This window comes from Carcharodon carcharias, chromosome 7, assembly GCF_017639515.1.
Source record: "Carcharodon carcharias isolate sCarCar2 chromosome 7, sCarCar2.pri, whole genome shotgun sequence".
Lineage (NCBI taxonomy): Eukaryota > Metazoa > Chordata > Chondrichthyes > Lamniformes > Lamnidae > Carcharodon > Carcharodon carcharias.
The window spans coordinates 53,620,536-53,633,125 of record NC_054473.1 but is presented as its reverse complement, the minus strand read 5'-3'; the positions used below and the strand labels follow the sequence as shown (position 1 = coordinate 53,633,125).

General features: G+C 45.0%; 1 protein-coding gene across 1 annotated transcript in view; it reads left to right on the top strand.

Annotated features, from left to right (window-relative positions):
* Positions 1 to 12,590, top strand: part of tmf1 (TATA element modulatory factor 1) — a 256,873-nt gene that overhangs the window by 223,156 nt on the left and 21,127 nt on the right. The window contains exons 9-11 of the mRNA XM_041191288.1: positions 2,528 to 2,620; positions 3,633 to 3,789; positions 4,530 to 4,722. Coding sequence (XP_041047222.1) covers positions 2,528 to 2,620; positions 3,633 to 3,789; positions 4,530 to 4,722 — 443 coding nt within the window. The remainder of the gene's footprint in view (positions 1 to 2,527; positions 2,621 to 3,632; positions 3,790 to 4,529; positions 4,723 to 12,590) is intronic.

Below are 12,590 nucleotides of genomic sequence, written 5' to 3'. Positions count from 1 at the left end.
TTCTCATGCGCACACACAGCAGCCAGCCTTGTCTCCTACACACGACCCTGGGCTCTGCATCATCTCATCATCAAGCCCCTGCAGCCTCTTCTCCCCCCGTGGCCCTGGCTGTCCCTCTCTCCTCCCCCCAGCCACCCCTTTCTCCTCCCCCCCACCCCACCAAAGTCCTGGCCGCCCCTCTCTCCTCCCCCTGGCCCCAGCCGCCCCTCTAGCTTCCAGCCGGCCGCCCCTCTCTTCTCCACCCCCCTCCTCAGTAGTGAGCAGCCACAAGATAGGAATGGCCTGTGGTTGGAGGAGCAACCACTTGCAGAATCTTCAACTTCATTTATCTGTCTTTCTGCATTTATCTTCATCAGCATTTTGAACAGTGGCTCCGGGGGCCAAGTAGAAAGGCTTTGAGCGCTGCAATGCAGCTTGCAGGTTGGACAAACCTGCTGTAGAGAATAATTATCCAAAAACGACTTCAACCCACCTAATTAAAATTTTTATGATATTGTGAAGTGGCCATGTGAACCTAAGTAGTGAGATGATTATTGGCAGGCTACTTGACCATGGGCAAAATACTGCAGATTCTGGAAATCTGAAATAAAAACTGACAATGCTGGAAATACTCAGCATGTTTGGCAGCAGCTGTGGAGAGAAAAACAGAGTTAATGTTTCAGTCTATAATCTTTCATCAAAACTGGGAAAAGTTAGAGATGTAACATTTTAAACAAGTAAAAGGTGGAGGGTGGGTAAAAGAACAAAATGGAATGTCACTGATAGGGTGGAAGGCAGCAGAGGTTAAATGACAAAAGAGCTGGTGATGCAGGGCTTGATGGAGTGCAAATGAGACAAGAAGTAAAAGTCTAAGGAGCTGTGAAGAATCATGAATAGTTGCTGTCCAAAAGCCAAATTAAGTAAAAGGGAGAAACAAGAGAAGGGAAAAGAACAACAAAAATAAAAGAAACAAATGGGGGCAGAGGTTACGATCTAAAATTGTTGAACCTTCTCACTATGTAAGGCTCCAAACTCACTTTCCAACTGAAACAGCAATTTACTGGTACAACTGTCAATTTAGTGTACTGTATTCACTGCTCACAATGTGGTCTCCTCTATGTTCGAGACACCAAATGCAGATTGGGTTATTGCTTTGTGGAGTACCTCCATCTGGTCTGTAAGTATGACCTTGAGCTTCCAGTCACCTGTCATTTTAATTTTCCACCTTGCGCCTCTCAGATCTTTCTGTTCCTGACCTCTTGCAGTGCTCCAATGAAGCTCAACATAAGCTCGATGAACAGCACTTCATCTTTCGACTGGGCATTTTACATGCTCCAGACTCAACAGAGTTCAACAATTTTAGATTGTAGCCTTGGTCCTTATTTTTTTTCCTTTTTCTTTGCTTGTTTGTTTTTCCCACTCTTGTTTCGCTTTTTCTTTTTGCTTTGGTTTTGAACCGCAGCTGTTCATGATTCTGCCATTCCCACCTCCTGTGGACACATCTTTTATTTCTTGTCCCATGACAATTTCCTTTGGCTTTGCACCGTAAACTCTTTTGTCATTTAAGCTCTCCTGTCTTCCACCCTATCACAGACCTTCCCTTTTGTTCTTTTAACCACCCTCCCCTCTTTCACTTGCTTCAACCTATAACATCTTTACTTTTCCCAGTTCTAATGAGAGGTCATTGATTTGAAACGTCAGCTCCGTTACTTTCTCCACAGAAGTTGCCAGACCTGGTGAGCATTTCCAGCATTTTCTGTTTTTACTTGACCATGGGTCCTGATGCCTATTCATATTTACATTTGCTAGACACTACAAGGACACTGATATCTTTCCTACTGTCCCTTTTGCATTACATTAAGTAATGTTGTGCAAAGCAGCAATCAAAACTTGCACAGCTTTACTAAGCATCTGATCATATTGTTCATGATCAGAGATGACAGAAATTGGGGTGGGCAGAGATGAGGAATCAGTTTTGGGAACTGATGTTAAGTGCGCACATTCACTTTCAAGAGTTTTACCTTTTATTTCTGTATTTAGGTTGTAAGTATAATCAATGGTCTATTAACTACAGATATAGATAGTTTTTGTCTTCCAAACTGGCGATCTTCTGTTTTTAGCAACAACTAAGCTGTAACCACACAGGGAGAAATTTGTCAGTGGTGTTCTCTGGTGCACCCGTGAGTAGCAGATTTAGAATGACTGATGGAGCTTGAAAGTTTCCTTCCCAGTTGTCATCTGGCATGGGGACAAGCGAATGCAGATTGAGCAAATAGCCTGAAAGGGGCACTATATGCTTACATGTTGCTCTTCCTGAAAGCTATTCTAAAAAAACAATCAATATATGATTCAGTACATTCCAAAATATTTAAATTTGTTAATTACCATGAACAAAGAAGACTATTTATAAATAAGATTTCTATATATTTTGGTTCGCAGCCAAATTAATAAATTACTAAAATTGAATTAAGTGTTAAAAAAGCACAAAGAAGTGATGTGTACATTTTACATATGATGAAAGATGTATTTCTGTTTGGTTCTGGTATAGGTGGCAGACCTTAGATTAGGTCTTCAACGGGCTGAACAGCAACAAGCCAGGAAAGAGGACTACTTACGTCAGGAAATTGGTGAATTACAGCAGGTATACGTTTTCAATTTTGGAACTGGGGTATTTGGAAGATGGGAAACCAAGAATAAATGTGAGTTTGGAAAGTATTTTTCTAACAAAGTGGGCATATTTAGTGGCTCTTGGCAAGTTTTTTTTAGTGCGCAGCTGAGTTGTACAGACTACAAAGGTTTCCAGTTCAGTCTCTGATTTATGCAGTTAGCTCAGGTGATGGCAGGGGCACTGTGTTTGGCCTCAACATCCCCAGATTAGCAAAGGAGGAAAATGATCGGTATTAAATCCCTAATTGCTATCATAAGCCCCCTGAAAGTGCATGTATATGAGCATTGGGTGAGATCAGTATGAGATTTGCTGTGATACCAATAGTCAAATAGCCTGCTGATGCACTTTGTCAGTGTTTACACATGCATAATAGTCACTTGGATGTGGTACTGACGGTGAATGATGCCTGTCGAACTATATCTTATAAGGCAGTATCTTCTCGAAAGGAGGAGGGGGATGATTATTGACAAAGAATGGAAAGAATTAGGCATTTTGTTCAATTTGAGTTATTTATGTTCTTCAGTAAATCATGTCTGAGCTATATCTGATCAAGACTGCACTCTAATCCAAGTTAACTGAATAGGTGAAAAAAGAAGCTTCACCTGCACCACTGTTAGTGTTAAACACAGCTTCGTACTTGACACCTCTATATCTAGAAAATTGAACTGTCTTATGGATTTTTATGTTGGAATACGATAAAATGCCTCTGCTGTCAAGGTGGAACTTTAAACATTTTAATGTCAACTATTTATAAACCATTTTCTTTGTGGCGCATATGCTCTCGAGCCGGGGTGGGGGGGTGCAAATGTGAAAGTACCACTTCTCATGATCTCTAGCAGTGCTGCTATGTGGCTGTTTGTTTTTAAATTAGGAAACAAAGTAACTTTAAAAATAGGGAGCAAGCAGTGGAGCAGCTGTCCATTACTGTATAAGTATCTGAAGAGGATTAAGATATCATTCAATCTAAAATTTTAACTATTAACAGAGACTTCAAGAAGCAGATAATCGCAACCAGGAGCTCAGCCAAAGTGTTACATCTGCAAGCAGACCACTGCTGCGACAGATTGAAAACCTGCAGGCGACACTTGTGGCACAGTCAACATCTTGGGAAAAACTGGAAAAGAACCTATCCAATCGACTAGGTAAGGATTAAATATTTATAAAAGTTCTGGCTGCAGCAATTGCCTCATATTTGTATCTCAAGCTTATTTAACAGCAAAATACTTGAACATTTTCCAAAAATGTGAACATATATTTGTTAGTAAAATTTTGTAAAATACCAAAATATCTCCTGTGGGGTTGCTCATTGGCTTGAAGTGGCATGTTTAATATTCATTCTTAATTAGAGTCATTATGCACTGATAAATTTAGACCCAGACTTTTAGCTGCAGCTTTCCAACTTTGTTATCTCTTCCCCAAAATCAAATTTTTTGTACTGAGATGAAGTTGAAGTTATCAGTGTGCAGTGCTGCTTGCTTCTCTAATTGTTTAATAAGCATTTGCCATTAAAGATCTTGATTGTCATTAGAAAACAGATTCAGTGGTTGAAATCTAGTTTCCTTAAGGACATTAATAAACCAGATGGGTTTTTACAACAATTGGTAGTTTCATGGTCACAATTACTGAGACTACCTTTCAATTCTGGATGTATTAATTAGATTTAAAATTCCACTAGCTGCTATGGTGGAATGTGAACCCATGTCTGCGGAGCATTAGCCTGAGCCTCTGGATTACTAATCCGGTGACATTACCAAAATGCCACCAATTACCCCCCCATGTGTTAGTCACCTGAAGAGAAGCCAATTGAAACCCAAGGGCTGTTCATCCGTGGTTATCCATTAGTGTTTTCCACACAAAAAAAATCTTATTTTCTCTCTGTTAGCTGATGGTCAAGCTCAGCTTGCTGCTGCTGTGGAAAAGGAACGGTCAGTCTCTGAAGAGCTTCTCACTCTGAGAACCCAAGTCTCTTCAATGGATTCACAAAACAGCTTGTTGCGTCAGGAGAAGAGTAGGCTGCAAATTCAATTACAGTCCGAGAGAGTCAGGCTTGAGAAGACTGAAGATGAAAGCAACAGGTCAGTAAATTGAAAATTTAATGGCTAACTAACAATTGTAGAATTTGCAGCATAGGAAGAGACCATTTGCCAAACTAACCCGGAATTGTTTTAGATATCAAATAATTTCCATATATATAAAAATATATATATATATATAATATATATCCTTATATATTATATGACCTTATATATTGACCTTAGGGGCTATTTTGGTAAGGCCTTCCACATCCTAATAACCCTTTCAAACAAGATTTTTGAACATTCCTTTGTGATATAATGCTCTTTTCCAATATCCCCAATTAACAAGCAGTTTTTAACGATTGCTCACACAAAACCATTCTTCATTTTTGAAGATCCCTTTCTCTGTTGCACAGGTGAAGAAAGTCACAGTTTTTCAAATCTTTTTTCATTGGGTTACCACTATGGTCTTAAATGGGCTGTAATTTCTGATGGAGTGGCAGTTGAGTCAGATTACCACTCTATTCGAAAGTTCTTACCTTGAAATCCAGGTGATCCTATCTTGCCTTACCTTCTGACTCAGGCTGGGCGAGATCTGGGCAGTGCGGCATGTTTCTGGGGCTATAGAGTCGTAGACTCGTAGGAAAGTAAGCCAAGGCCCCTTTTTTATAGCACTGGCTGTCAGCTGGGCCTTTTGCGGGGGTGAGGAGGTATTGGGTTGGGCTGTGGGTGGGTGGCGGTGGCAGCTTGTGGGAAGGGAGAGAGGTATCAAGTCGGGTCAAGCTTTGGAGTGGGGTTGTTTTGTTGGTGTTCATTTGTGAAACATACACAGAACCACCTACAGGTATGTCTCTGGTATGCAACCTCAAACCTCTCCACCATCTATGCCAGTGATGGGCATAGATCTCATCTCCGTGGACCACAAGATTGAAATCAGGCATGTGCGCTAACCATGATCTGCAAAAGTACCAGCAAAAATAATGTTAAAAAGCATAATCTCCCATGTCCACCATTGTCATAACCCAAAACGGTATCCCAGGATAGGATAATTTTGCTATCTGTGCTAGCTTATCTAGAGTTTGCGGGGCATGACAATTTAACTGTAGCAGCACTTTGATTGGATACAGAGTGCATGGCGCTCTCAGTCAATGTTGTGTGCAATTAGCACGCAACTCACTTCACATGCCCTTGCTTTGCGTGCGTATCACTTTAGTAATAACAGTAGGAAAAAGCTATGTGGACGGAAACCAGTGAACTTTGGCAACCCTGCGCGTGGGCAACGATCTACAAAATGTCTTGCAGGCTGCACTCAGAACCCTGATGGGCCGCCAGCAGGCCGCAGGTTGCCCACCACTGATTTATGCCCTTTGACATATCTTACTGTGAACATTTATAGTAACCATCATATTTACTTCTTGAGTTGCACTCCTTATGAACGATGAAAACTACTAAGCCAAGGTTCTAAAACTAGAATATATTTAGCATGACACACAATGTGTTGCCTATCTTGATAGCTATTGGACATTAAAATATGCTATCTATGATAATATGAAGCTGAATCACTGTTGAGTATGTCCTGAGTTCTTGTGGCATTTGTGGCACTCCAGTAGCAATATAAACTGCATGATTTGACGTCAGACTGTGTGCCGATAGACATACTAAAGTTTGGGACAGCTGCCACAAGGGCTCAATGGGTACAGGCCCTGCCGCCATAGTACATCGAGGGCCTGGAATCCATGAATATCCCTCCAGGCTGTTTAGCATGAAATATAAATTGATTTATAATCTGTAATTTAGGTGCCTCACTGCACTTAGTGATGAAAGAAATTGAATTGTATTGCACTTTATGTAATGTCAAATTTGAGCTATTATGTAATGTACTTTTACAAATTTTATGAATAAAGTATACTTTTGGAAAAAAAATCAGAGATACGGTTGGAATATTATGAGGCCGTGGCAAACATTAAATTGGAATTAGATTCTGCCTTTAACATTTGTTCATTTTTTTAATACCTAGAGTGTATATGGGTACTAGTACGGATTACTAATAAATATTTTAGTTTGAAGATTGCCAGAACACACTTCTTTTTGATGTTATTTGTTTTACAAGTTACAATGCATTGGAATGGCTTTTAGAGTCTGATATACTTACCTGGCAGGGGAGAGACCTCGATCGCGTTTCTGCCAGGGAAAGATCAACAAGCAATGGCTATAACCAGTCGAACTCCTTACTATGGGGTACCTAACACCATCCAAGTCATGGTGAAGGGCAGCGAGCAAGGAACAGTAATGGATAGGACCTTCTTCACCAAGAGGATCCTATTCAAGCTGTGTGGTTTCGAGGCTGCGGAGATCTACTGCCTACAGGATTTCCCCAGCGCTGAATTTTTTGATGTGACTTTCAAGCAAGTGGCAGCTTGTGTCAAACTCCTGAAGGTGTTTGAGGGAAAGAAAGACCTGCCAGAAATGAAGATCCTGATGGCAGAGCCGCTCTTTGCTCTGCCGTTGCAACGAGAACGGGTTGCGATAGTGCATCTTTACAACCCCTTCGTCCCTGTCACTGATGTGATCACCTTCCTTACCAGGTACTTTGATAAGTTTGGGAGCTGCACCGCGGTGAGAGATGATTTGGGGATCTGTACATGTAAACGCCAGGTTAAGGTAACGCTCAAGACCGACGGTAAGGGAGCCATTTTCCACTCCCCTTCCAGATTCGCTATCGGGGGAAGCCATGGCTACCTTGTCTACGCTGGGCAACCCAAACTTTGTCGCTCATGCGGCAAGTCTGGTCATGTGGCGGCCAACTGCAGCGCCGTCCTCTGCAAGAACTGCAAGCAGGAAGGGCGCCAGACAAAAGACTGTAAACAGGCTAAGTGCTGCAACTTGTGTGGCGAGGCAAGTCACCTCTACGGGACCTGCCCCAAACGTTGCCGTACTTATGCACAGGCAGCCAAAGCCAACGAGAGGGAAGCAGAAGAAATGCCTCGTGTCACTCCAACCACCAAGGCCTGCAGGGAGAACAACGGGACAAAGGAGGACACAGAGAAAGATAAGGTGGAGGAAAAGATTGGGGCAACAGACGGCCAATCAACAGCACTGCCCCCTGAACCTCCCACTCCTCAGGAGAGTGAATCAACGGAGGAGGAGGAGGCAGCAGTGGGAAAGCAGCAGGGGGATTGGCAGCTGGTGAAGAGAGCCAAAAGGAAGAAGGGGCTAAGAAGAAACAACGCCACTTCCCAGACAAGAGGCAAGAGGCGTCTCCTATCCGACACGGATAACAAGAGCAGCAGCTCTTCGGACGAAGAAGGGCCAGGGCGGCACCAACAGAAGAAGCGGCAAAACGCTAGGGAGTTGGAGGATGAGACACCCGAGCTCCAGAACATTGGATACAATGAAGAGACCAGCGCACCCCAACTTTGCCCACAACCTGAAGAGGCCAGTGCACCACAACCCCAGGAATCTGGGAACAGTGAGGTGCTCAGCGCACCCCAGCTCCGGGAAGCCGGGAGCAGCAACGCCCCAGAGGGGGAGAGGATTGGAGAAGCTTCTCCAACAGAGGACATTTCAAACCCCGCTCTCTGCACGGACCCCCAGATGCCACCCAAGCAGAACACCGCCAATGGGGAGATTCAGGACGCTTTCCTCAGCCCATCCCAAGTGAAGCAATTTGAGCACACCACGGGCATGAAGGAACTCTCAGAGACAACAGGTTTGGTAAGCGACTAACTGCTTTAAAATGGGTGTAAAGATTGTATCCATAAATGTGCGTATCATTAAATCTACTAAGTGATGTGTTGCGACCTTGGACTACCTTGCCAAGGTCAAAGCTGACCTGTTGTTTCTACAGGAGTGTGCAATACCGCACCTCAGCTCCTACAGGCAATGGTCACGATGGTGGTCCCATGGGCCATCGATCTGGTCGGGAGGAAACGACTCTCGTTCCTCCGGCCTGGGTATTCTGCTGCAGGGAGGCAACTTCACCGTCTGCAGGTTAAGGAGGTGGTGGGCGGGCGCCTCCTTGTAGCAGACGTAATGTACAAGAATGCTCCACTCCGGTTAATTAACATCTACGCCCCGTCACAAGGGGCTGAGCGGCTGGAGGTTTTTCAGCAGCTCCCACTGCTGCTGGCAACCTCCAGGCCGGTCATTCTGGGCGGTGACTTCAACTGAATCATCGATGCGGCTGGACGATCCGGTAGGGCCAAAAGCAGATTGGACGCTACGTCCAGATCCCTGATGGAAACAGTAAAGGATGCCAAGCTGCACGACGTCTTCAGCAACCCTGCAGATGGAGCGCAGCGTAGATACACCTGGTCGCGGCCTGACGGGTCTGTCCGTTCCAGGATAAACTTCTTGTTTGTGTCCCGCGCGTTCGCAGTCAGATCCACCGACGTCAAGCCGGTGTTCATCTCTGACCACTGCCTCCTACTGGCTGACTGTCACTCAGAGGAAGACCAGAGGGTTGGCAGGGGGGCATGGAAGCTAAACGTGCAACTGCTGACCCCAGAAAGCATTGAGGACCTCTAGAGAGATTACAAAGGTTGGAGAACCATGAAACCCCACTTTGAGTCACTGACACACTGGTGGGAAGCGATCAAGGGAAACATCAAGAGGTTTTTCATCCTCAAAGGCACCCAGAAAGCTAGAAAGGAACAGAGGGAAATGTCCCGAATCCAGAAAAACATGCAGAATCTGCCCCGGCTGCAGTCAATGGGGGTCGATGTCAAGGAGGAACTCCTAGAGGTGAAGAGCCAGCAAGCCTCGCTCTTTGCCTCGGAGGCCTCCAAGATCATCTTCCGTTCCAGAGTCCGCTCCATGGAGCAGGACGAGACATGATCACGTTTCTTCTTCCAAAAGGTACACAGAGAGAGCTCTGTGATCAGCAGCCTGAAGGAAGAAGATGGCTCAGTAAAGTCATCACAGTCCGACATTTTGAGGATCAGCAAATCCTTTTATGCCGGTTTGTATGACGTGAAGCCCACAGACAGCACAGCCTCCCAGTCCTTCCTGTCCTCTATCACGGAGGTCTTAGACGACCGTACACGGGAGAGTCTGGACAAAGAGCTAACTCCTGACGAACTGACTGAGGCCCTTGAGTCCTTCGAGAAGAGTAAAATTCCCAGAAGCGACGGCTTGTCGGCGGAGTTGTATTCGGCTCTGTGGGACTGGATTGGCCCGGACCTGCTAGAAGTGTACGAGAGTATGCTCCTGGCCAGCAGTATGTCAGAATCCATGAGGAAAGGCATTATCACCCTCATCTACAAGCATAAGGGGGAAAGGGAGGAAATTAGAAATTGGCGACCCATTTCACTGTTGAATGTGAACTATAAGATTCTGTCCAAGGTCATCGCCAATCAGGTCAAATCCGCTCTAGAATTGGTGATCCACCCTGACCAGACCTGCACTGTGCCCAGCAGGAAGATCTCCGACAGCCTCGCGCTGCTCAGGGATACGATTGCCTATGTACAGGACAGGGGTGTGGATACCTGCCTCATCAGCCTGGATCAGGAGAAGGCCTTTGACAGAATATCGCACACCTACATGGTGGATGTGCTCTCCAAAATGGGGTTTGGGGAGGGAATTTGCAATTTGATCCAACTGCTCTACACTAACATCAGTAGTGCAGTCTCAATCAATGGGTGGGAATCAGATAGCTTTCCTATTAAATCTGGAGTCAGGCAGGGCTGCCCTCTGTCGCCTGTTCTTTTTGTGTGTTGCATAGAACCCTTTGCTGTGTCCATCAGGAAGGATCCGGGCATAAGAGGAGTGACAATCCCAGGCAGTGTAGGCACTCAGGTCAAAGCCTCCCTGTACATGGACGATGTCGCCGTTTTCTGCTCGGATCCCCTGTCGGTGCACAGACTGATCCACATCTGTGACCAGTTTGAACTGGCCTCGGGAGCCAAGGTAAATCGTGGGAAGAGCGAGGCCATGTTCTTTGGGAACTGGGCTGACCGATCCTTTGTCCCCTTCACTGTCAGGGCCGATGGCCTGAAGGTGCTGGGGATATGGTTCGGAGGGACCAGGGCACGCGTTAGAAACTGGAAGGAGCGAGTGTCTATGGTGAAAAGGAAACTGGGCATGTGGGAGCAACGGTCCCTCTCCATTGCGGGTAAGAACCTGGTCATTAGGTGTGAGGCACTCTCGCTGTTGCTGTACGTTGCGCAGGTCTGGCCCATTCCACACTCCTGTGTGGTGGCGATCACCCGAGCCATCTTCCGCTTTATCTGGAGGTTGAAAATGGATCGTGTCCGCAGGGACACAATGTACAAGCCTCTAGATAAAGGGGGAAAAAACGTGCCCAACATCGCCCTCATACTGATGGCCACCTTTGTGTGCGGCTGCATCAAGCGGTGCGTAGACCCTCAGTATGCAAACACCAAGTGTCACTACATGCTGAGGTTCTACCTGTCCCCAGTGTTAACGAAGGATGGGTCTGGCCACGCTGCCGCGGAACACTCCAAGTAGTTGGACCATGCCGTACCACCTGTCCCTCGTGGGAAAATTTATGCAGAGAAACACCTTTGACCACAAGTCCGTCAGGCAGTGATCGGCACGTAACGTCTTAAAGGCCCTGAGGGAAAAGGAGAGGGTGGATCCTGTGGGATGGTTCCCTGAGCAGACTGACAAAGTCATTTGGCAGAATGCCTCATCGCCAGAACTTTCCAACAAACACCAAGATGTAGCTTGACTGGTGGTGAGAAAGGCCCTCCCTGTAAGATCCTTCCTACATGCCAGGAGTCTCACCCCCTCTGCACGTTGCCCTCGAGGTGGCTGTGGTGGGGAAGAGACCGTTGTTCACCTCCTTGTAGATTGTGTCTTTGCAAAGAAGGTCTGGAGAGAGATGCAGTGGTTTCTGTTGAGGTTCATTCCGAGCAGTTCTGTGACACAGGACTCTGTGTTCTACGGGCTGTTCCCAGGGACACACACCGAGACAAACATCAATTGCAGCTGGAGGATCATCAACTCGGTGAAAGACGCTCTTTGGTCTGCCTGAAATTTGTTGGTCTTCCAGCGCAAAGAGTTGTCCCCGACCGAGTGTTGCCGACTGGCACATTCCAAGGTCCAGGACTACGTGCTGAGGGACACAGTTAAGCTTGGGGCAGCCGCCGCAAAGGCGCAATGGGGAAGGGTCGCTGCCTAAGACCTTTCTGCCATAGTGCACCGAGGGACTGGGAACTGTAAAGAGCCCCTCGGATGTACAGCTCAAAATGAATGTCTGCCAATGATTGTGATATTCATTGTTTGTACTGATACACCTTGTGATTCATGTTGTTAAAGTTGAACCTGATTGTATTTTTATACTGTTGATTTTGAAATGGTTCGAAATGTTTTTGAAGATTTATGAATAAAGTATATTTTTGCAAAAAAAAAAGGCTTTTAGAGTCTGATTTTGATGAAAATTCTTTTGTTGGTCCCCAAAAGCTGTGTGTTTATCATATTAGCAGCTAAGTTTTACATATTTGGATCTCAGTTTGGATCTGTGCTGAACCCCCTGATCGCAATTGAGGCATTTAATCAACTTGGCTTAGAAGGACTAAAGTTATCAAGACTCCTGAACATTGTTATTTTATAATTACATTGTTAAATTATGTAAATGAAACAAAAATGTTGTTTTGAAACAGATTATCTTTGTAGAATAACGTTGCATAGATATGAAATGTATTGGTTACATGAAAGATATCCTAAAGTGAACTTACATAATATTGAACAAATTTGCATAATTACTGACCCCTCTAATTCAATCTTGCATAAACAGCCTCAGTAGTGCCATCTGTTGGGTTTTCTTGGTAATTTATACTACTTCAAGTCTGCTCAGTAGAGCAGAAAATCTTCAATAATTCATTATTTTTTCCGGGATCAACTTACATGATGCATATAGAACATGGGAGCTGATCTTCAGAGATGTTTCCAATAATCTTTAGAAA